The 21,851-nt window shown below is 48.6% G+C and overlaps 1 protein-coding gene across 4 annotated transcripts; it reads left to right on the top strand.

The window, feature by feature from the left end:
- Positions 1-990: 990 nt before the first annotated feature.
- On the top strand, positions 991-21,851 carry NFE2L1 (NFE2 like bZIP transcription factor 1). 4 transcript variants are annotated; one of them, XR_010918514.1, is made up of 9 exons: positions 991-1,121; positions 3,280-3,493; positions 3,840-4,351; positions 12,614-12,829; positions 13,738-13,827; positions 14,231-14,392; positions 15,046-16,785; positions 19,456-19,575; positions 20,786-21,851. XR_010918514.1 is itself a non-coding variant. In XM_067541123.1 (7 exons), exons 3-7 carry the CDS (start codon positions 3,842-3,844, stop codon positions 16,363-16,365), a joined length of 2,298 nt encoding a protein of 765 aa, XP_067397224.1. In that variant the 5' UTR covers positions 991-1,121; positions 3,280-3,493; positions 3,840-3,841; the 3' UTR covers positions 16,366-18,788. The 4 variants fall into 4 exon arrangements, 2 of the variants coding, with proteins under 2 accessions (XP_067397224.1, XP_067397225.1); XR_010918513.1 differs by having other exon boundaries at positions 19,456-21,851; XM_067541123.1 differs by lacking the exons at positions 19,456-19,575; positions 20,786-21,851 and having other exon boundaries at positions 15,046-18,788.

The following is a 21,851-nucleotide window of genomic DNA, read 5'->3' as shown; positions in this document are numbered from 1 at the left end:
AAAGTTCTTGCTGGGATTCAGCCTCTTGGTTGGTGCCATGTATCCATGCAATGGGCACCTTGGAACACGCACCTGGTTTTGTCTTTCCCCTGCCAGAAAAATAGTGTGGATAGCGTGTTGGTACGGAACGGCAGTTCCCAAGGCGAGGTGGGTGGCCCCGCTAGCCCCAGGAGATTGGGGACCCCATTAGTGTGTATGTTTGACTTGAGCTTTTCAGTGCTTGGGGATAAACAGGTTTATGAAGCGAAGGTCCAGGGGGAGATGGTTTTGAGCCCCCCACGATGGCAGCAGGCACTTTCAGGGCAGTTCTGAGGCCCCCGGGATGGGAGGGGGCGGTTTCGAGGCCCCCGGGATGGGAGGGGGCGGTTTCGAGGCCCCCGGGATGGGAGCGGGCGGTTCTGAGGTGGTTTCGAGGCCTCTCGGTGGAATTGAAGAGGGGTGTCATATGGCATCCCAGGGGAGAGGGGACGGTGAGGGTAGGATCCGCAAGGGCCTAGGGAGAGTTTGGGGATCAGGTGGTGATTTCACAGGACAAGCCTGGATTCTCCCCAGGCCCATCTGCTGGGGCCTACTAGGCCGGGGCGCTCAGTCCCCATAGCAACAGCATGGGGAAAAGAGGCGTCGTGGATCCGCGCCAGGTGATTGGTCGGTGGTGCTGTCACTCAATCTGTTAGGTGGGTGGGCGTACCTGTGCGTCTGCGGATTGGTGAGAACTGCTGTCATTCGTCATAGGTTGCCCATGTGGTTGGTCTGCATTTTTGTCACTCAGTCCGGCGCAGGGAGTTCTTTGGCTGATTGGACCAGCGCCTCGTCACTGAAGCGGCTTTGGGGGGAGGAGGGGGGAGAGAGAGCGCGCGAGCGATGCGCTTGCTGAGCTCTCATTGGGTATCTGAGCTGCCACTCCCCAGGTGCTGTGGGCGGGTGTAATTGCTCGCCCGCTGACTTGACAACCGCCCTGTCAATCCCCGTCTCTTCGGAGGCGGATTGGCCGGGGGGCCGCGTGGAGGCGGGGTCAGGGCCGCGGTGGAAGGGGAAGCGGCGGCTGAGGGGTCGAGTGGGGCCGGCCGGCGGTGGCTGCCTGCGGGGCCGGGCGGCTAGTGGCTGAGGAGCGCGGAGAGCGGGTATCGGAGCGCGGCCGGGGCGGGGGGGGGTAAGGGGAGACTAGCAGTAGGAGGCTATAGGGAGAGTGCCCCCCCCCCCGGCTGGTGTATTGGGGGGCGCTGAGCGCCCCCTCTGGAATATGGGTCAAAGGGCGGGGGGGAGGCACCTGAGTCGTGTGAGGGGCAGTTGGGAGGGAGTGTGTGTGTGTGTGTGTCCGTCCGTGTCCCTGGGGGGAGGGGTTGTCTTTTTGTGTGGGCTCAGGAGTGGGGCTCAGACAACAGGTGTGAGGCGAAGTGAAGCAGTGTAGGGGATAAAGGGGTGCGGGAGGCCCGGGGGGAATTTGTTACGGGGGGAGGGGTGTCTTTTTGGGGTGTCTGGGGACTAACGAGACTTAAGGGCTGAGCAATGTGTGGCTGTGGGTAACGTGCCCCCATGGTGCTATTTCAGTAAGAAGTGGGCAGCCCCACACTGTGTTCTCCGGGGTTTTGCATTCGTGTTTATCACGGGGGGGGGGGGGGGAGTCCTTGATGCACCCACAAGTGCCACGGGGAGGGCGGGGCGTGTGCGCGCATCTTTGGGAAGATTCAGTGGCAATGAACTCGTTCTTAGAGGGAATGAAAAGTGAGCTCAGGAAGCATGGTGACCAGCCCCTGGGATTAAAGGGTTGGAAGGAAACTAAAACGTGGTGGGGAGGGGCTCCCTGTTCCTTTCGATTTCTGAGTAACTGAAGTCATAAAAAGTTCTTCAGCCCAGAGAAATATTTTTGGCTACTGGATCTAATTTATTAATTAATGGAGAGAGTTCATAAATCAGAAAAATTGGGCTGTGATTATATGTAGGCTCAGAAAAATTAGATTTTTTTTTTTTGTCAGTGAATGTCGGTAAATATTGATTTCCCTCTATACACACACATTGCTGAGAAAATATTTCCATTGACGATGATCAAAATTTAGAAATGCTGCTTGAGAATTTATTAGAGTTTGATTTAAGGCTATTTACTTTGTATATTTTGACATGTGATTTGACAATTTGGATTTTAATGGTTATAAAGTAATAACTTTTGGAATGTCCATATCTACTCTCATTAAATAATTGTCTGACCCTACCCATAACTTCCCATAACTGTGAAAATTTAAATTGATAAGAACTGGGGGGGAAAAAATGCTAAAGCAATAAAATTGATATCTGTTGATATTGTAAAAAAAAGAATTCTGCCAAACCTAATTATATATTTACTTTTAACAAAAAAGGTCAGGGGTTGGTGAGAAGATTGAAATTGTGCATGTCTTATCTTGATGGGTTACTTGATTGCAGATAGCAACAGAGGGGACATCTGAGATTTTGGGATTATCTGTTAATTTAAACAAAAGTTACCTGCCCAAAACTTAATCCCAATTCTGCCCATGTTGGAGTTGAGAACTGAACTTCATTAATAAACAACCTTCAAGTGTTGCTGAATCCAAACCTAGCAACTGTTGAAATCTATAAAAAATAGGGACTCTTGGTGGGGGAGAAAAATAGGGGTGTACCCTTTGACATCCTCAAAATACATTGAACTGGGGGAGGTGTTTGAAGGGACAGATGGTGGGGGTTAACTTTTCTAGAAATTGGGGACTGCACTCTCCTTAGTTGGGACACAAGCTGTGTGGTGAATTGCAGGAAGGTCACATTGTGGAATAAAGGCATCATAAGCATGTTTTTGTTTTTTTAAAAGTTCACTTGTGAGTGATGGGCAGGCAGAGGAGAAAGGACTGCATAGGAAGATGGCATGCCCCAGTGTGTTGCAAAGTTGTTCTCATTGGCTCACTGGTGCGGTAGTCATGCTTGCTTATTTGCCACAGAAAGCCTCTGATGGATGCCTATAATCTCACTGAAAACTGGGGTAGGGAGCGAAAGGGAATCAGCTGAATTCCTGCTCCAGACAGTGGAAGCTGACGTACCAGCCTAAGAATAGAACAGGGAGGGGGAGCTCAGACAACACTGACTCAAAAGATAACCCTTGTTTTTTGTGTGTTTTTTGTCAGTGAATCACCCTTTTGAGGGAAATAGATTTTATTTTGTAAATGGCTTGTAGACAGTGGTGAAACTGCTTCTTTCCAATAAAGTAACTGCATGTGTAATGTACAGGGTGATGTCTTGTCAGCGTCTTATCGTGTTTGTTCTCTGTTTATATTTCAGCTTCTAATGAAACCACAGCCAGGACTGGAGGAGGCGTTGAACCCTTCCTTAGTCGAAACCTTTGACTCTTTAAGCTTCCTTCAGGAAGCTTCTCAAACCAGGAGGAGGGGGGAGAAGAAGCAGTCAGCTGTCACAGAGAACACACCCTGCTCTGGAGGCAGCGTGGTGAATCAGGAAGACTAGAGGAAGTTACTGCATGTGTTCTTCTGAGACAGTAAGTCACATGGGTTTATATGAAGCCGCATGGACTGTAATCAAATAGCTGTAGTTCTGAAGAGAAGGGGAAAGTGCTGGAGTGGGGGAGGTTGTTTACTGGGTATAATTTCTTTCCTCTGGAGATCTAGATAATTTGGCTCTTCTGAGTAACTTGATGATTTTTGAACAATTAGGAATTAAAAAACAAGAATCTAAAACTGAAGTTTTGAATTTTCCTTAAACCCTTAATCTTGGTGAATTGTGATACTTTAAGCTCTTAGTTGTTGGCTGTGGGTTGGTGTGTGGTGTGTATGTTTTTTTGGGTAAAACCTTCCACCTAAGTTTGCTTTTTCTTCCTCCTCCAGAAATGCTTTCTCTGAAGAAATATTTCACTGAAGGACTCATCCAGTTCACCATTCTACTCAGTTTGATAGGCGTTCGTGTGGACGTGGACACCTACCTGAACTCCCAGCTTCCCCCTCTGAGGGAAATCATTCTGGGCCAGAGCTCTGCTTACACCCAGACCCAGTTCCACAACCTGCGGAACACCCTAGATGGATATGGCATCCATCCGAAAAGTGTAGACCTGGACTATTATTTCACGGCCCGCAGGCTTCTCAACCAGGTCAGGGCCCTGGACAGGTTTCAGGTGCCCACCACTGAAGTAAATGCCTGGCTGGTACATAGAGACCCTGAAGGTTCTGTGTCCAATACCCAGCCCAGCCCAGCCATCACCCTAGAGAATGGCAGTGGCCTGCAAGATGGAACCAATCCTGACAATGGATTGAGGGAGAGTGGAGCTGAGCAAGGATTTGGTGAAGAATTAGAAGACCTAGGAGCAGTGGCTCCTCCAGTGAATGGAGACTTGACTAAAGAGGTAGGCAGCAACTTCTTTTATGAAATGTGAGCTGAAGAACTGTGAGGACTCCTGTAGGAGAGGAGTAGTTTAGAGCCTGACTTTGAGCGGTATGTAGCTTCCACAGCTCCCACTGAAGTAGGTGGGATCCATGTGTACTCGGCACCGCTGAATATCAAGTCCCTTATTAATCTGTGAGCCACATGGCACTGAACTTAATATTGCGGTTGGATGGTTTTGGGCACTTTCTCTTGATCTATGCTGTGTTTTGGTCTGAAATTGGCTGGGTAGTCAGTAATTCAGTTTGAGTGAAGATTTGCATTTGTGGGAATGAGACAGAAGGTGCTATTGTATATTTCCCAGTATTGGGTAACAGTTGCATCCCAGGCGTCACATGGGTGGTAGAGTACTTGTCTCTGGAGTTTGTCCAAATAATGTTTACAGCTTGGTTGTCAACATAGAGTGGGAAGGATGGTGAATTAGAAAGTGGCTTCCTTCCACCACCCCCACCCCCCAATCTGCATGTATTCTCCCAGTTGCTATGATACAGTCATGTGTTTGACACCCCCCCTCCCCACTCCCCCCAGCAGCTACTACTCTCTTTCCATTAGGTTTCTTTGTTAAGGCATGTTCCAATTTAGCTTCCCCGTGGCTGTATTGTACTGCTTTTAGTTATGAATTCCAGTGGGAAATGTTTGCATGGATGCTACAGCCTCTCTCCTATTCTGTGCAGCTCAGAATAGCTATTATGTATGGTGGGGAGTGGCATGGGAATTTCCAGACTTTGCTGTCCTGAGCCCTAATCTCCTGTGATGGATTTCAGGGGCAGCTCTTTGGAGCTCTAAGCAGGGGAATTTTGCAGGCAGCTGTTGAGGCTGTCTTGAACGTCTGTCACGTGATTTCAGCACAGCTACAGGCAGGAAATAGCATAAATGTGTCTATGATGTGAAACTGTCTATACAGGAGAGGAAAAATGCCCCTTGCTTCAGATCTGATATGTACTGAATGGCATAATCTTGCCACTAGAAGCCTGGATGGAGTATACCCTAGCTGAATGTGAGACCTTTCCCCTATCCACTAGAAAGGGCATCTGCTAGGGGAAGGAATAAAGGCCAAGACAGCTCAGTCTGGCAGTGTTACATAGTGTTTAGAGTGGGACTGAAAGTAAGAGCTACTTTCTATTTTCATCTCTCACTTACTTTCTGTGTAACTTGGGACCAGTCCGTTTGTTACCTTCCATCTGAAGCTCTCAAAACACTTGACACAAATGTTAACAAATCTAGCTTCTTACCAATCCGGTGAGAGAGGTGTATACTTACCTCCATCTTGCAAATGGGAAATGGGCACAGATTGTGCTGACTTTGGACAAGTCATTTCATCAATCTGTGGCAGAGTGGGGAAAGGAATTCAGATCTCCCGACTCCCATCCTATGGCTTCACCACAAGACCATCCTTCTCTGTGCCTTGGGTTTTCTCCCTTCAGAATGGCAGTAACGTACCTGGAGATCTTTTGATGACAAATACTATAAAATGCAAAGTGGGAGTGGTATAGATGGAGCTGTATTTAGAAGAGTGAGAGGAGGCAGAGTGTATGGTTGTAGGAAGAATCCTACTGCTGTTTTGTGCAGTCTGTAGGTTGGTAACATCGCTGGTTTCCTGAAGCCTGTTCAGCTTTTTTTTGTATATAAACTCAAATCTTGCATTAAATACCATTCTAGCTGTAAACTCTCCATGTGCAGGATGCAGAGTGACCTGCTGCAAACCTGGCCAGCTCAAGGCGGATTTGCTGCAAGTGAGTCTGTTGGATCATCCAGATTCATGCCACGTGGAAAGTGTACTTGTCTGGACTACCATAATGCTTCCTTTGGGGGGCGGGGGGAGTCCCTAGCCCTTTCTTTCCGTGTTCTACTTATTCAAGTGCATGTTTTCTCCTATCTGTTGTATTTTTCAATAAGAATCCTGGCTCTCGCCTTGTATAGTTTTTCGTTAAACCTGCACCCACAAGATGTGACTTCCTTTGGGATGTGGTGCTTTCCTGATTTCTCTCCCCTCCCCTCTCCCCCCCCACCACTTATGTTCAGCACTGATGACATGCAGTGCTAGGAAATTCTGCCTCCCAACCCCACCTCTCCAAATGAATGGGAACTTCATTATCTGCTTGTTCCCCAAGGGGTGGGCAAGACTATACTTGCAGGTGAAGTGAAGCTATAAAGCATGGAGTCTTGATTCCAAGCATTATCTAAGTAATTTTTCTTTGTCTGGAATCTTGAACCTCTTTCAGCTGTGTGATTGGTAAATTTAGAGGGACTTAAAAGCTTTTCTGTCAGCTGTGTGTTGTGCTGTGCAGTTCCTTGCAGACCCTGTAATTGGAATTCACCTGAGATGCTGGAGGTTTGACTCTCCTGCTGATATCTTGTGGGAAGCAGACAGGAGCATAGTGTTAGGCAGACAATTGCAAAGGAGACACATTTCCCAGATCTTCTCCCGGCACTTAAAATGTTGCCATCCTACTCAGATTGCATGGTCCAGAACAAATCTTGCTGTGAGTGTAAACACATTGTATCTTGTGGCTGGAGCTTGCCCTCTGGTGTGGTGCAAGGCTCTCTGTTTCATTGTTCTGACTAGCTTTGAAGACTGTTCTGACTTTGAATTTAACTTACTATCCTGTTCTGTAAACATATGGGAGAGTTATATTTGGGAGCGTCCCAGTGTCTTGCTTTTTCTTGTTCTGTTGTTGTTCTAGCATCCCAAAGGCAGTGTTGCTTGTCCTGAGTGTCTCTTGTCTGGGTTTTTTCCTCTACTCCAGCACAGCATGGGGGAGGAAATTGTTGTCCTGTTGGCTGATCTTTGAAAAGCCTGGCCCTGTGGGTTACCACGTCCCTATAATGTTTCCACAACAAGAGGATAAAAATACCCAGCAAGTGGAACATGTGACAAACTACTGGTGCTGGGTATTATCCCAATATGACAAAGCCCCCCTCCAACCAGTACTCTGGTAACGGAGTATTAGCACGTGGATAAGATCCTCTTACACTTGGCTGTCTGCATAGAGCGGACTTGTTTACAGTCAATTCCTGAGGGACAGCAACCAGATAAAGTGACCAGCTGAGGACATACTGTTTCTGTTCACCTTAGAGATGAGGGGTAATGGGAGTTTTCTTTCTTTCTTTGAATTGAGGGGGTTTAGGTGTGTGATTCCAGCCAGCTACTGAAGATATTCTGTCAGGTTTCAACAGAGGCCACACTGTGTCTTCCCACCCCTGCTTGGACTTCTGGGAGGTGCAGTGTTAGACAGGGATAGCCCAAGGTTATCTAGAACTTCCTTTTAAATATTGAAATAGCATTTACTGCTTACAAAGCGTTTCTGTAGCTGTCCAAGCTCTTTCAAAGAGGAAAACCTTTTTAACCAGCTAACCAACTTTCATGAATTACCCATCTGTAAAATGGGGATAATGACATCCATTCACTCTGTTGAAGTGCTTTGAGATCTATGGATGCAAAATGCAATGTAAGTGCCAAGTATTGTCATTTTACACAGATGGTGAGACAAGGGCACAGAGAGGTTCAGTGAGTTGCCCAGCATCACACACCAAGTCCGAGGTGGAGCTGGAAATATAACTGTGTCCTAACTCTCAGTCCTGAGTTCTAACTGGCCACAAGACTGGAAACTGTATCTATTTTAAGTGCTGGCTCTTCTGAGAGGCCTCAAAGTCATGGTGTATTTGGAGAGGAAAGGAGGTCCTGCATCTGCAGTGACTGAGAGTTAGCTCTGGGGCTACAGATGTTAGCTTGCAATCCAGATGCTATGACCTAGGTCAGGTAAGGATCCATACGTGGGTATTTCAAGATGAGCATTTTGGATGTGCAAGAGTTTTTTTTCCATCAAGCTCCACAGGGAGCTAGAGTATGTCCCCTGTACGTAAAGCTGGTGGGTGAGGTAGACAAGGGGAGGCTGGTGATAACTAAAGGACATAGAAGCAGAAGGGATCCGGACACAGGGAGCTAACATGGTTTGAAACTTCTGCAGAATATCAGAGAGAGAGAGAAAAGATTAGGACTTAAATTTAGAGAGGAGACAAATATGGGGGACAGAGAGAGAAAATAATGGATGGTATGGAGGTGAACTTGACACTTTTGTTTATTCTTTGCCATAACTAAAGCTGCAGTTTTGTCACAGTGGGGGAAAAAAGTCATGGATAGCATGATTTTTCCTGTTTATCTGTGTGGGGTTTTTTCGTTTTTGTTTGTGTGTGTCCATGACTTACTCCACAGTGGCAGCTCCTGTCTCACAGGGCTGGGCCCAGTTCCCTGTTCTGGGAATTGTGACCAGGTGTGCAGGGTGCAGCATGACTCAGATTTTGCTGAGATGCTCCTGTCATGACTGGGGGAAGGGGGGCGGAAGGGAGGTGATAGGCCACATCTATGCAGTGCTGTGACCTGGCATGCCAGGTCACAAAGCCCAGAGCAGGGTGCTGGGCCCAGGGATGCAGGAGCTACCCAGGCTGCAGGTGAGTGCAGTGTGGACTCCATCTCAACTCCAGGAGCTGCTGTTGCCTGGGATGAGTGCGGGACAGGCTCTGCCTCCAGCCTCTCCCCCCTCAGACCAAGATTAAGGTTGTGGTGTTGGGGCAGAGGTTTCTGTTATGCGTGGGTCAGTGCCCCCTCTGTTTTTCAGGGCATTTTTGCTCAAAAGTCACGGAGCAGTCACTAAATCTGTGACTCTTATTAAACGTACCATGACTGCTCTCTGATTTTTGATTGAAAATCCCATGACAAATCTACTGCCCTGTCCATAATGCAAGAACTATGGGATAGTGAAATCGAACAGCAGCAAATTAAAAACTAACGAAATAGTTTACACAATTAACTTGTGGAACTCACTGCCTTGATATCAGTCAGGCCAAAACTTAGCAGGATCCAAAAAAGGATCAGAGCTTTATATAGAAAATGAGACCATAGACAGTTAGTAGGCCAAAAAATATAAAAGATAAACACCTCTTGCTTCAGGACACAAGCTAAACAGTAACTGCCAAGAGTTAGGCAGAAACTTCTCTTATGGGCAGCTTACTCCGTAATTGTACGATACGAGGACTCAAACACCTTCCTGAAGAATCTGGTACTGGCCACCACTGGGGGTTATAGGGCACTGGACTAGCTAGACGGACCACTGGTCTGACTGGTATAACAGTTCCTATTTCTGACTGACTCCCCTTCCTGCTGGTGGGGGAGTGATGGGTGCAGGTCCATGACTGACTCGGGGGCGAGGCTCATCATACTCTCATCCGGCATGCAAATGCTCCTCAATCTTCCCCTGACATCCCTGCACATGTGCAGCTGGCACAGACTCCCTGCCTCTTGCTCTGACTTATTCCCCCCCCCCCAGTAGGGGAGGCCAGGTATCCCTTTCCTAATGAGTTCTGGTCATGCAGGATGTGGCCCTGCTACACCAGAGCTGGGTCCCCGCCCCTGGCCTGGATGAAGGGGGAAGGGAGGAAGATTTCTCCCCTGACAAAGGGGAGCTGAGCTGCTGGTAACCTCCCGGGGGCATGTAAAGAACCCTGGCCAAGGTGCCATTCAGCCCGGCCGGGCCCCCTGGGGTGTCCTGCTGAGGGCGGAGACTGTAAGTTTCACGGGAGGGGAGGGATCTGTTCACTCCCCTCCCCAGCCCCACTGCACCAGGCCGGGGAGCTGTGGGTGGGGCGGCCTGGCGTGGGAGCGGCTCCTGGAGGAGAGCGAGGCCCGAGCAGCTGAGCGCGGGGGGGGGGCTCCTCGCTGCAGTTTTCACAGCGAGCTGGGGGGGGGGGAGAGACACGATGCGGGTTCTCGCCGCAGCCTCGGTGACGAGCGCCGGGGGGCGGAGCCTGGCTCCCTCCGCATCCTCAGCAGCCACCCGGGGCATGGGATTGGCTCTCGCCGCAGCCTAGGTAACAAGCGGAGGGAGGAGCCTGGCTCCCTCCGCATCCTCAGCGGTGACCTGGGGGAGGGGATTGGCTCTCGCCGCAGCCTAGGTAACAGGCGGGCGGGGGCGGGGGGGGATTCCGTCTCGCTGCAGCTTCAGCGTCGAGCATGGGGTGGGGATTCGGGCTAACTCCTGCTAAGCAACAAGCGGGGCAGAGGATTGGATCGCTGGCTTGCGGGGGGAGGGCTGGCCGGGGCACAGCACCTGTGGCTCACATGCTGCTAGGGGGCTTCCAAACAGCCAGGGGTCCCGCCTGCCAAGACAAGCTGAGTTACTGACCTCGGAGATGGCTGTGTGGCATTGTGCCCGGGTCTCACAGCTTTGCCTGCCCGGAATACGCCCCACATAGACCATGATCTGCCTGGACAGCTCCATGAGCAGCAGCTGGGGACATGAAAAAGGTATCCCTTACCTTAACCCTTTTATTGCCCCAGCACGGCTGCTCCAGGCGAGGCAGTGATGGTGGGGAGAGACTGAGGAAGTCTGTCGCGAGCCAGACGTATGATCAGAGGAGCACAAGATAGCTGGGGTAGTCGGAGAAGGGGTCCTTGTTGAGGCTGATGTGTTGAGGATGAGTGACATTTTGGGCCAGGAGATCTAGTTTTGGGTTGGGTGTGATCTTAAATGCTCAGGGCAGAAAGGGGTTGAGGGGTGGTTTCACAGTAGCCTTTGGGATGCTGTGGAGTGTAGAGCCGAAATACTTTAGGCATTGTGTATGGTGACATTGGCTCACAAGAGGCTGGTGTCTAGGGGGCACAGTGGTTCTGTTTCTTGGAGTCGGGGGGGCTATTCTGGATTCCTTTGGTCCCTTTCTGCAAGTCCCAAATGTGATGGCAGCTATTTGGAAGCTTTTTTCAAGAGAGTGGGGAGAATTTTTAGGGAGACAGAGATGTCCTGTCTCCTTGCTTTGAAGTGGGCCGAGAGTGCTAAGAACTCACTGATAAACTGTAGTCGACTGCCATAATTTTTCAGTAAAATAAAAAACATCTGTGCTGTGATGTGGAATGCAGGAGGTGGAGGGAGAGGAATCTGCACTGCCCAGGAATACATGGTAATTCTAAGGTAGGGCTTGGGTCCTGGTGATATTAAAAGGTCCCTGAGGTTTGAACCAGCACAAACTGTGGATGGTGCCTTTGGTTAGGCTTGCCATTAGAGGAGGGTTTTGTGGGCAGTAGTGGCTGTGAAGAGACAGAAGTGTTTGCAAATTCATGACCAGGCTAGGGACCAGGAATTTGGGTTCATCATGTTGATGCTAGGGAGCAGGAGGGTGGAAGCCGGCATGTCTCATTATGCTCAGGGTCACGGATTCTTTCCATGGGGACCCTGGGGCTGTAGGGGGAGGTGGGCAGGCAGGGGAGAGGACAGTTCTTGGAATGGGGTTAAAGTTCCGGCAGGGAGGCGGCTTTCTGTTGGAAGGCCAGGCTGTCTCACTTGTAGCCAAAGGGCTGGGCACAGCTGGCATCTCGGTGCACAGAAGTGGTGAGCAGGCAGGCCGGGTAGCAGGCCGGCAGCAGGGATCTCAAGTTGCATCAGGTGGCTGGGAATGCAGGGTTTTTCCTCTCCAATGCACTCCACCCCTTTATGCAAATGTCGAGAATGGCACCACAGGCTGATGCAAGCTCATCCATGGAGCAGCAATCCTGCATGATAATTGGCCCGCGCCATCCAGCCAGCATCGTGCAGCCCAGAGGAGTTAAAGCTGCAGACTCCTTTTTCCTGAAATGGGAGGAGGCCCCTGCGTAGCATGGAGAGCAGGGAGGAGACAGCTAAAGTCGCTTTCCAGTGGAGTTCTGTTCTGTTCTGTTCTTCAGCCAGGCTTCTTTGCACAGCTGCTGTTAGAGACCTAGCAGGGCAAAATGACCATAAGCTCTTGTGAAAAGGCGGCACAGCAGCTGGCCTCCGTGCAAGACAGGGGTGAAGGACCAGTGTCTGGAGTCCCCGATGGTGATGGTGGGGGATGGGTGGTATGTGAAAGAAACCATCATGGAAGGTTGGGACTGTGTCCAGTGCTGATGGAGGGGTGGGGATAGGGCCCTGTGCCAAAGGAGGGTGTTGCAGTGGGTGGGAGCAATGTGCTACCAAAAAAGTAGGTGTGTGGGTATGGGGGGTGTAATGTAGTACAGGAAAGGTGGGGATGAATCTGGGCGAAATGGGGATTGTGCTCCAGGGTGGAAGGGGTGCTTTTCTGGAGAGGTTGACATTGTGCTGCAGGAACAGGGGTGATCTTTGGGGGGTGGGGGGAGGGACAAGAGCATCTTCCTGCGGAGGAGGGGGGTGTGGTAGGTGGGCCTGTCAAGTGCTGAAGGAAATCTTGTCTCTTTCAGGACATCGATTTGATTGACATCCTGTGGAGACAGGATATTGATCTTGGCGCTGGGCGAGAGATTTTTGACTACAGCCATCGCCAGAAGGAGAGCGAAGTGGACAAAGAACTGAGTGATGGGGGGGAGCACGGGGACAGCTGGAGGAGTGGAGGGAATGAGACCTTGGATAGAAACCTGCTAGTTGATGGAGAGACCGGGGAGAGTTTCCCTGCACAGGTAACAGCCCCCTGCATAGGGCTTACCTCATTCCAATTTGTCTGCCATTGAGCAGGGGAGGCAGGGAGGGAACCTTCAGCTAGTCGTTCCTGGTAGTGGCACTGAGTGGTGGGGAGTTCCTGCACGTTGGTTTCTGATGGCTCCTGTCAGGGAGTAACAAATGCTTTTCCTCCCTTCTGGCTGATGGCAATGGCTGTTGAGCTAAGAAAGAGCATGGAGAGGAACACCAACCATCCGGATTGAACTATTGAGAACAGAATCTGTCTCCCAAGCTAGAGAGAACCTCAAAATACAGAGTGCATTAGGGGAAATAACCAGGAAGCTGTTGGCACCCTGATGATTTGCTGCCAGGAAATAGGCAGGAGGTTCCAGGATCACGAACATAGAGCAAGACAAGGCCAGAGTGTCTAAGTGCTGACAAAACTTTATTCCAGTGAGTGGTTTGGGAGTGAGAGTTATTGGCGCCTGTTCTGGTTTTAGGTTCTTTGCTCATCACTCTCAACTTCTACAAGGGGGGAGAGAGGAGGCATTGAGCAACATCCTCACTAGGCTGTGGGAAGTTTGAAGCGGAGTCTCTCTCCATCTGCAGCAGGTGTTGGTGAAGCTAATCCAGAAAAGTCAGCATGAAACTAACCTGAACAGGAGTGCATTTGACCCCCCCCCCCCAAACCCAACCCATTTAGGAGCAGTACTGACTAGCTTCAGAAAGTCATGTGATGTGCTCCTTGGCTAGCAAGACAGTGATTTCAACTTGATGAAAATATGGGGGGACTCTGGATATTTGGACTCTATGAAGAATATGTTAAGCCATTGGCTCTCTGATGCCCTCAGTTCAGAAGTTTGTGTCCTACCCTTTAGGAAGGTCCTTATCCTTGAGTAAACTGTGCTGAAATGATTCATTGTCCCAGGTGCCTGGCGTGGAGGATCAGACGGCCCTGTCGCTGGAGGAGTGCCTTAGGCTGCTGGAAGCCACCTTCCCCTTTGGGGAGAACTCCGAGGTGAGTTTGTGCACTCTTGAAGATGGAAACCACTTCTCCACTACTCATTTTTAAGTGAGACCGATCCAGAGCCTGGTCTCGTTGGTGCATTGGGATTTGATGCCTTTTGCCTCCCCTTTAAGACAAATATCTGAGACCACTAACTGGCAGTAAATTAGGTTAATGTGTCTAAGGAGGCTTCAGGCACAGCTCCTGTGAAGCAGCCGGGGGGATGATGGTCACAATTAATTAAGGGCTTCTGACTTTGTTTCTAATTAGTTTGCAATGAACTATAGGGGAATAACACCAGCTAGTTCGGAGTCTGAATAAAAGAAAAGCAGTTCCCTGTGAAGGGCATTCAGGGCTTCACTGACCTGCCTTCCCTCAGCAGATCAGATGTGGATGAACACTGCTTTGTATTTAGTTTCCAGCTGCAGATGCCTCCCACCTAAACGAAGCTGTGCCGAGTGAAAGCGTGTCTTCAGTTATCCAGAACGGCCTCCTGTCTCCTCTTTTGACAGAGACCGAATCCCCATTTGATCTGGAGCAGCAGTGGCAGGACCTTATGTCTATAATGGAAATACAGGTCAGTTCTTGTTCTTGCTAATTGCTCTACGCTGGTTACTTGTCTTGGTCCCAATTGCTCCTTTCTTTCTCCAGTGGGTACCCAAAGCAGGATGACAGATGTTTACGTGTATGTGTCATGGGCATTCCTGAGCCACCTCTATGTGCAGAACAGGATTGCTATTGGAAATGCTTGTTACAGATGATCCCAGGATGTGGTATCTTGTCCCCTTTAGGCTAGCTGAAGTATCTATCAACATGCTGAATGAATGTTTAGGTGGGGATGGTAGCCTGGTATGTGCCCTTCCCACCTCAAACTGCTGCTGTTCATTTTGGTGTTGACAGGTTCGGCTGCCTGTTCTAAGCAGCTGAGGTTTAGAGTAGTTGTAGGGCAGTGACTGCTGCCCCTGCCTCTTGTCCCATCGTGTGCAGTACAGTTGCATCCCTCTTCCAGGTGGGGAGAGGGAACATGGAGCGTGGGGAACTTCTTAAACCTTACGGACCAAATGAACTTCATGAGTGCTGCTGGAACTAGCTCACTCCATGATCTCTGCAGGCTCCATTCTTTTCTCTTTTTAGCTGGTGGTGGTTGCAGTTGCAGTGCACACAAGAGATGGGAAGGAGGATAGTGCTGGCAGGTGGATCATTTGCTGAACTGCTTCTAATCTCTTTCAGGCTATGGAAGTGAACAACACAGCTCCTGAAATTCTGTACAATGGCACAAATGGAGACCTGCTGACTGCTAACTACAGTCTCGCTCCAAACACTCCCATCAATCAAAATGTCAGCCTGCATCAGGCATCTCTGGGTAGCTGCACACAGGACCTCTCCTCCCTCTTCAGCTCAGAGATCGAAAGCCCCTCCGTGGCTAGCAGCAGCTCAGCCCTGCTCCAGCTGGCTCCTGACAACTCGACTGGCCTCAACACCACCTTTGGATCTACCAACTTAAGTGGGATCTTCTTCCCTCCACAGCTGAACAGCACAGTCAATGAGACAACCGACCCTGAGCTGCCAGACCCATTAGGGGGTCTTCTAGATGAAGCCATGCTTGATGAGATCAGCTTGATGGACTTGGCTATTGAAGAAGGTTTCAACCCAGTGCAAGCCTCTCAGCTGGAAGAAGAGTTTGATTCTGACTCAGGGCTTTCTCTGGACTCTAGCCATAGTCCTGCTTCTTTCAGTAGCTCAGAAGCATCCTCTTCTTCCTCCTCCTCTTCCTCCTCCTCTTTTTCTGAGGAAGGAGCTGTAGGCTACAGCTCAGACTCTGAAAATGTGGACTTTGAAGAAACCGAAGGGGCAGTTGGATACCAGCCGGAATACAGCAAGTTCTGCCGCATGAGTTATCAGGACCCATCAGAGCTAAGCTACTTGCCTTACCTGGAGCATGTTGGTCACAACCACACCTATAACATGGCACCTGGGGCTCTGGACCCTGATGAGCCCCAAATGCCTAATGTAGGAAAGAAGAGCAGCAAAGAGAAGCAATCTGACTTCCTGGATAAACAGATGAGCCGGGATGAGCATCGAGCTAGAGCCATGAAGATCCCTTTCACCAATGACAAGATCATAAACCTCCCAGTGGAGGAGTTCAATGAACTTCTCTCCAAGTACCAGCTCAGTGAGGCACAGCTGAGCTTGATCCGGGACATAAGGAGGAGGGGCAAGAATAAGATGGCTGCTCAGAACTGCCGTAAGAGGAAACTGGACACCATCCTAAACCTGGAACGGGACGTGGAAGACTTGCAGAGAGACAAGTCCAAATTGCTCAGGGAGAAGGTGGAATTTCTGAAGTCCATTCGCCAGATGAAGCAGAAGGTGCAAAACCTCTACCAGGAAGTGTTTGGGCGCCTACGTGATGAGAATGGGCAGCCCTACTCTCCAAATCAGTACTCCCTACAGTATGCCAATGATGGCAGTGTTATCTTGATACCTCGCGCCTTGGCTGACCAGCAGGCCAGGCGGCAGGAGAGGAAACAGAAAGACAGGCGGAAGTGAGCCAGGAGGAGGAGAGGAGAGCTCACTGAAGTTAGAAACTGGAGAAGGGCTGAGCCTGGAAGTACTAGAGGAACTTTCATGCCTTCTTATCCAATATATCTTCTCAAACATGACTGCTGCCGGTCAGTGTACAGGAAGAGACTGCTGCACGTGGAGGGTGCAGGGCCTGCACATTGAGTTTCTGATGGCTCCCATCAGGGAGTGACCGAGGAGGAAAAGATAGTGAACTGGGCAAGTCCAGCTCCCTCTACAACCTGGAATCCTTTGAGTATGGGGAATAAGTTGGCATCCCTGAGAATCTGCAGAAGATGGAGAAACTACTGTTTAGGAACTGGCTTTAAAAAAGATTTAAGCAAATGAACTTAAAGCAAAGTTATAGGAGAGACATTTTTCTGAACTTCCAAAGTTCTGTGACTTCAGGTAGTTGGGTTTTTTTTTTTTTCTGAATCAGTTCTGACATTGGTGTGTGATTAAACCTGATTTAATTCCAGATTAACCAACTTCCCTTCCTAGATCAGACCAGTGCACACATGTGGTGTGACTTTCATTAACTCTTTCCAGGCTGAGGAACCTTAGATGGGGCTAGGAGAGGGAGAGCGCTTACCATCTCGAGAGGAGCTGTTGATCCTCCATGTGCAGTGGACCTTAGCAGCTGTGCTATAGCTTGGGGTAGGTGGATCTGGAAAGGGTTAATAAACCAATGTGGTGATGTGTGCCCCACAAAACTCAGAGCATGTCACTGCCAATGCGCCAGCACCATGGCATTACGTGAAATGGCAAGCAGTAGCCTGCATGCAAACACTGTCTTCTCCCACTGACTGGCTGAGGAACCGCTTTGGGTGGAAAAGGGTAGAGGGACTTGGGTCTAAAGCTTGTCTGCAGCCAGTTCCTTTCCAGCTGCAGGAGCATTGGCACCTGGCTGCTGGGTGGCCAGAAAGGAGATGCAGGTGGGGTTGGGGTGTAGTGATTCTGGTTGGTATACAGCACAACAGCGGAAGCAGAGGGTTCCTATCCCATGAAGTGGGTTGTCACTTACACAAAATAGATGTTAGGATTCCTGTTTCTTAACCGTGCTTTTGTTTTGTAGGGCTTCAGCCCTGTTTTCCCAATGGGAAGGAGCTAGAGTGCTTGTGTTCAGTAAAAGAGAGAAGCCCCTTTGTTCACAGATGCTCAGTGTTCTCTTTGCCATAAAGACTCAGTGTAACCGTGTGATCACATTAATGGGATTCTCTTCTGTCCTTAGGTGTTGGTCTGACTTCCTTGTTTTAAGGGGGAGGGGGGGAGGGGTAGTGCCTTGATCACTGCTGGTCTCGGTCTGTGAGACTGAGACAATCCGAGCTGTATTTACAATATAGCACAGCTGGGCATGTACTAACTTTACCAGCAACTGAAAAGCAAAATGGCTTCTGTAGCCAGTCCTGTGCATGTAATATGGTGTGAGGGCACAGCCCTGAATACAGAATGTGCATCCTATAGTGGACTTGGGGTGGGGGAGCAGTATCTGCAATTAAAGAAACCTTGTAATGAATGTGAGAGCAAAGATCTGCTGTAGACTGCCTGGAGAAGTCTAATTTCATATTACAGTACTGCAAAAGAGGACTCCTGTCTAAAACGTTTAGTCTAGGCTATTTTAAAAGCAGCTGCATCTCCGAGTGCATCACAATTAGAACCATAGGGCACTTGGTTAGTATATTCACTGTGCCATGATCTCATGCTAAACAGCAGGAGGTGGAGTAGCTAGGACCAAACAGGTCTCTTCCATCTTTAACTTCTGTGATTCAATGGCTTTACTTTCTTATATGCATGAGATGAAGCACAAATAGTGGAGATATGGTTGGGTGCAGGCAGGTTGGAATGGAGCCCTGAGTATATGTTTTAAATTATTTGCCTCTTAGAAACTTTATTTTAATGACATGTGACCTGTCAGGGAGAGAAGAGCTTGTGTGAGCACAGGACAAAAATAAAATGGCTTATTCATTGTATGTGCCTTCGTTTCATGGAGTTATTTTTACTTGAGCAGAAGGGAAGATAAAATAATCCTACCTGGCAGTTGTATAAAATAACTGCCCTATCTGCAACAATTGTTCCTTCTTTATTAGAGAAGGAGCAATTGTTCCTCTTGAGCACTAACTGGGCCTGAGCACTGTAAGTGTCTCATATTGGCTTAATTGTTATTCCTACTTTAAAAAAAAAAAACAGCCTCTAACAGGGCTTCTTTACAGTCTCTGGTTAACATCTGCCTCACAGAGAGAAAGTTCCAGCCCTCTTTTTTTAAGATCCTATCTGAGTTTGTGGGGAGCTCTTCTATCGGTGTAGAGTCAGATGCGAGAGAAAATAATCTCAAAAGTGCTGCATATCCAATTTCTGTACACTTGTACACCCTCCACCAGGGTGAAGGTCCTGGTTTAAGGCTCCCTCCAGTGTTCTTAACTAGCGTGAATTGAAGTCTGACATCATGGGGTAGAGCTGAACAACTGACTTTGTTAGTGGGTTAAAAAGTTTCACACTTTATCAAGTAGTCAGTATTACTAAGGCCTTAGCCTTCCCCAGCAGTCTGAGCAGTGATGAGGGGGTTGATCTTGACAGGGACAGACTAAGACAAACCAGCATGAAAAGCAGAAGGGGTTAAATCAGGCCATGAAAAACAGCAGCTACTTCCATATCTACCCTCCCTGTTAAAAGTGGGTGCTAAGATAAACTTCCTTTTCCAGTGCACCTGCCAGGTGCCAAAATCGTCCTGCCTTCCCTTCCCCCTACAACAGCATAGAGCGTCCTGTGGACAGAGAGTCTATGGGGGGAATGGGGCTAGCTAGCTGCAACTTACATTCCTAGCAAAGAGAAATGCAGGCCTGGGGCTCCCCAAGAAAAGTTACTGAATTCAAGTTTTAACCATCTTTTGCTGGGGGTTAACTCAGGAATGAAGAAGGAATCTGAGGGTGTCAGCAGGCACAGGCAGGGCTTCAAGTAGAATTCCCCCCACTGCCTACTAGGCCATAGTAAGGTAGAAGGCAATTTAGAAAATGTGACGGGTTCTGCACAGCTGCCTTGAGTTGCATGTGATGGCAATGCTTGGTCTTCCTCCTGCTACAGTAATTCTCTGGAAAGCTTCTTGAGACAAGAGTCTGCTGCACAGAAGAGGAATAGGAGAGACGTTATTGCCAGTTGTGTCAAAAACAAAGTCCTGATGGAAGCTTAAACAAGCAGCAGTGGGTACGTGAGTATGTTACAGGGAGCGGGAGCCCTGGTTACTGCAGGACTGAAGCTTGCAGTCAGTGAAGCAGCCTGCCAAAGGGAAGGTCCTTTGGACAGTAACACTGCATCCTGTTGTGGACCATTTTAACAAGAAACAGGGTGCTCTATTTCTCAGTATGACCTGTAAACCTCTGGTTAAATCACAGGAAACGTACAGGCTTAAGGTAGAGTAGCTCTAAGCTCTCACAAGAAGTCATTGGCAGTCATGAATTGAACACAGGAGTGTAACTGCCTGATACGCAGCCTAAAGCACAGCTAGGACTACCCCTTACTACCTAGAATATCTTGTTAGTCAAGGCAGCATGGTTGCTTTGTACTAGCAGGAGCCCCTCAGTTCTCAACAGCCACCAAGTGATATGTTGTATCCTCGGCTATGACACAATGTACTCAATGCTTTGCCAATAATTCACTCACTCCCTTGAAGAACTAACCTGAGACAGGAGCTGGCATAATAGTTCAGGGAAGGGAATAAGAAGAAAAATTTAAGTGGCTGGGGAGAGCAACAGCCTCATTCCTCTGTCTGCAAAGGGCTCCATATTTCAGTATTCCCCACATTCCACTGTCAAGTGACAGATACTAAGGAGCCTCTCTGAAAGTCAACAAGTTAGGTATGGAGCTACTGAGCTGAATTTTCAGAAGCATTTAACTTACCAAGAATAAACCAAAAAGGCGGGGGATGGTGGTAACTTCTGGCACAGAGCCTGGGGGTGGCTGCAGCTCAAGCTTTTGTCATTTGCAGGCGGCGCTCCTCTTTGCACTTTGGCTGCCTTTCCAGAGGCAGGACCTGAGCAGCAAGGGCTTGCTCCAGGTGACAAATCCAGCCCGCGATTTCAACCCTCTACCCACACTGCCCCATGCTCTGCAAGACAGAAGCTGGGAGAATTGGGTCTGCCTCAGGCAGAAGGTTCCATCTGAACAGAGGTATAGGGCCATATCCTTAGCTGCTGTAAAGGGGGGTAGTGCAACTGACTTGAATAGATATTCTCCATCTTGTCAGCTGAAAACCTGGCCTATAGTAATCAGTAGCCCCTGTCTTGTTTAGGTTGGAAGCTCTTTAGAGAGAGGAAGTAATCATTGCTGTTTTAAATGCCTAAGACACTGACTGCTCCCCTGCCCCACTTACTATACTTCAACTTACCTCCTTTAATAATGCTTTTCTCTCCTCTAGTCCTAGGATCTCACAAGCCCTACCAAAGCAGGAATACAACCCAGGCGTCCTGCATCTTAGACACAGGCTAACATTTTCAAAAGCACTTAAGTGACATTAGAGCCAAACTTCCCTTGAAAGTCAGTGGAACTTGCACACTTTTTTACCCACAAGCTCATCCTGTGTTTCTAAAAACCCAAAATTCTACAAGAACTGGATAAAAAAATTGAGTGCAGACACCAAAGCAACTGCTGTGGCCCATACGTGCAAATCCGTACCAGGAGCTACACAACATTTCAGGGTCCTTCCTGGTGGCTGGAATCATTACTACAGATTAAACATATTTCCTTGCCCAAAATTAATACCTGAGCTTAGACATTTAAAAAAAAAATCTAGTTCACTTATTACTAATGATGTGCACTTGAGAAACAAACCGCTGTCAGTTTTGCTGGTGTTTATAGCACATTTCCTTTTCTACTTCTCATTGCTTAGCAAAATACTGCAGTGGTTGAAAACATTTCTATTAATGGTTTAAATTTTGAAATCTAGGTTTTTGGCCTACAGCTGATAGTCAAACAGCCATTGTTCTCTCCTAATCAGGGGCAAATTGTTATAGTATAGTCATTTTTGAAAAGCACTTAATTCATAAGAAATCTAGAGACACTGAGGGCAGAATATGGCCTTTAAAGGAAATGGATTTCCAGCCAGCTTTAGAAGCCGTGCAACTGATGGAAGTTTCCAAAATTATCCAAATAAATGTGTGACATGGTCTACAACTATAGTGCATCCAAATAGCAACTACAACCATAGGGCATAGCCCCTCTTTTCATTCATGAAAATGTGGATTTTATACTGCCTAATATAAATAGAAGTGTTTTCGTGAGGAAAACCAACATGGGTTTCTTCACAGCATTTTAACCTTCCTGTACAGAACTGAGAACAGTCTGGCTGCTAGTACAGGAAAGGGGCCAGTACAGCTTCACTCCAAGCTGAAATGCAAAAAGGAAGCCAATGAGGGGGATTCAGCAGCTAGAACCACTGCAGGATATTTGTTTTAAATAGGCTTTTTAGTTTGGGCGGTTTCTCT

The sequence above is a fragment of the Emydura macquarii genome, unplaced genomic scaffold (genome assembly GCF_026122565.2).
Source record: "Emydura macquarii macquarii isolate MOO-44397 ecotype Brisbane River unplaced genomic scaffold, CSIRO-AGI_Emac_v2 contig_629, whole genome shotgun sequence".
NCBI classification, from domain to species: Eukaryota; Metazoa; Chordata; order Testudines; family Chelidae; genus Emydura; species Emydura macquarii.
This window is presented reverse-complemented; position numbering and strand designations above follow the sequence as displayed.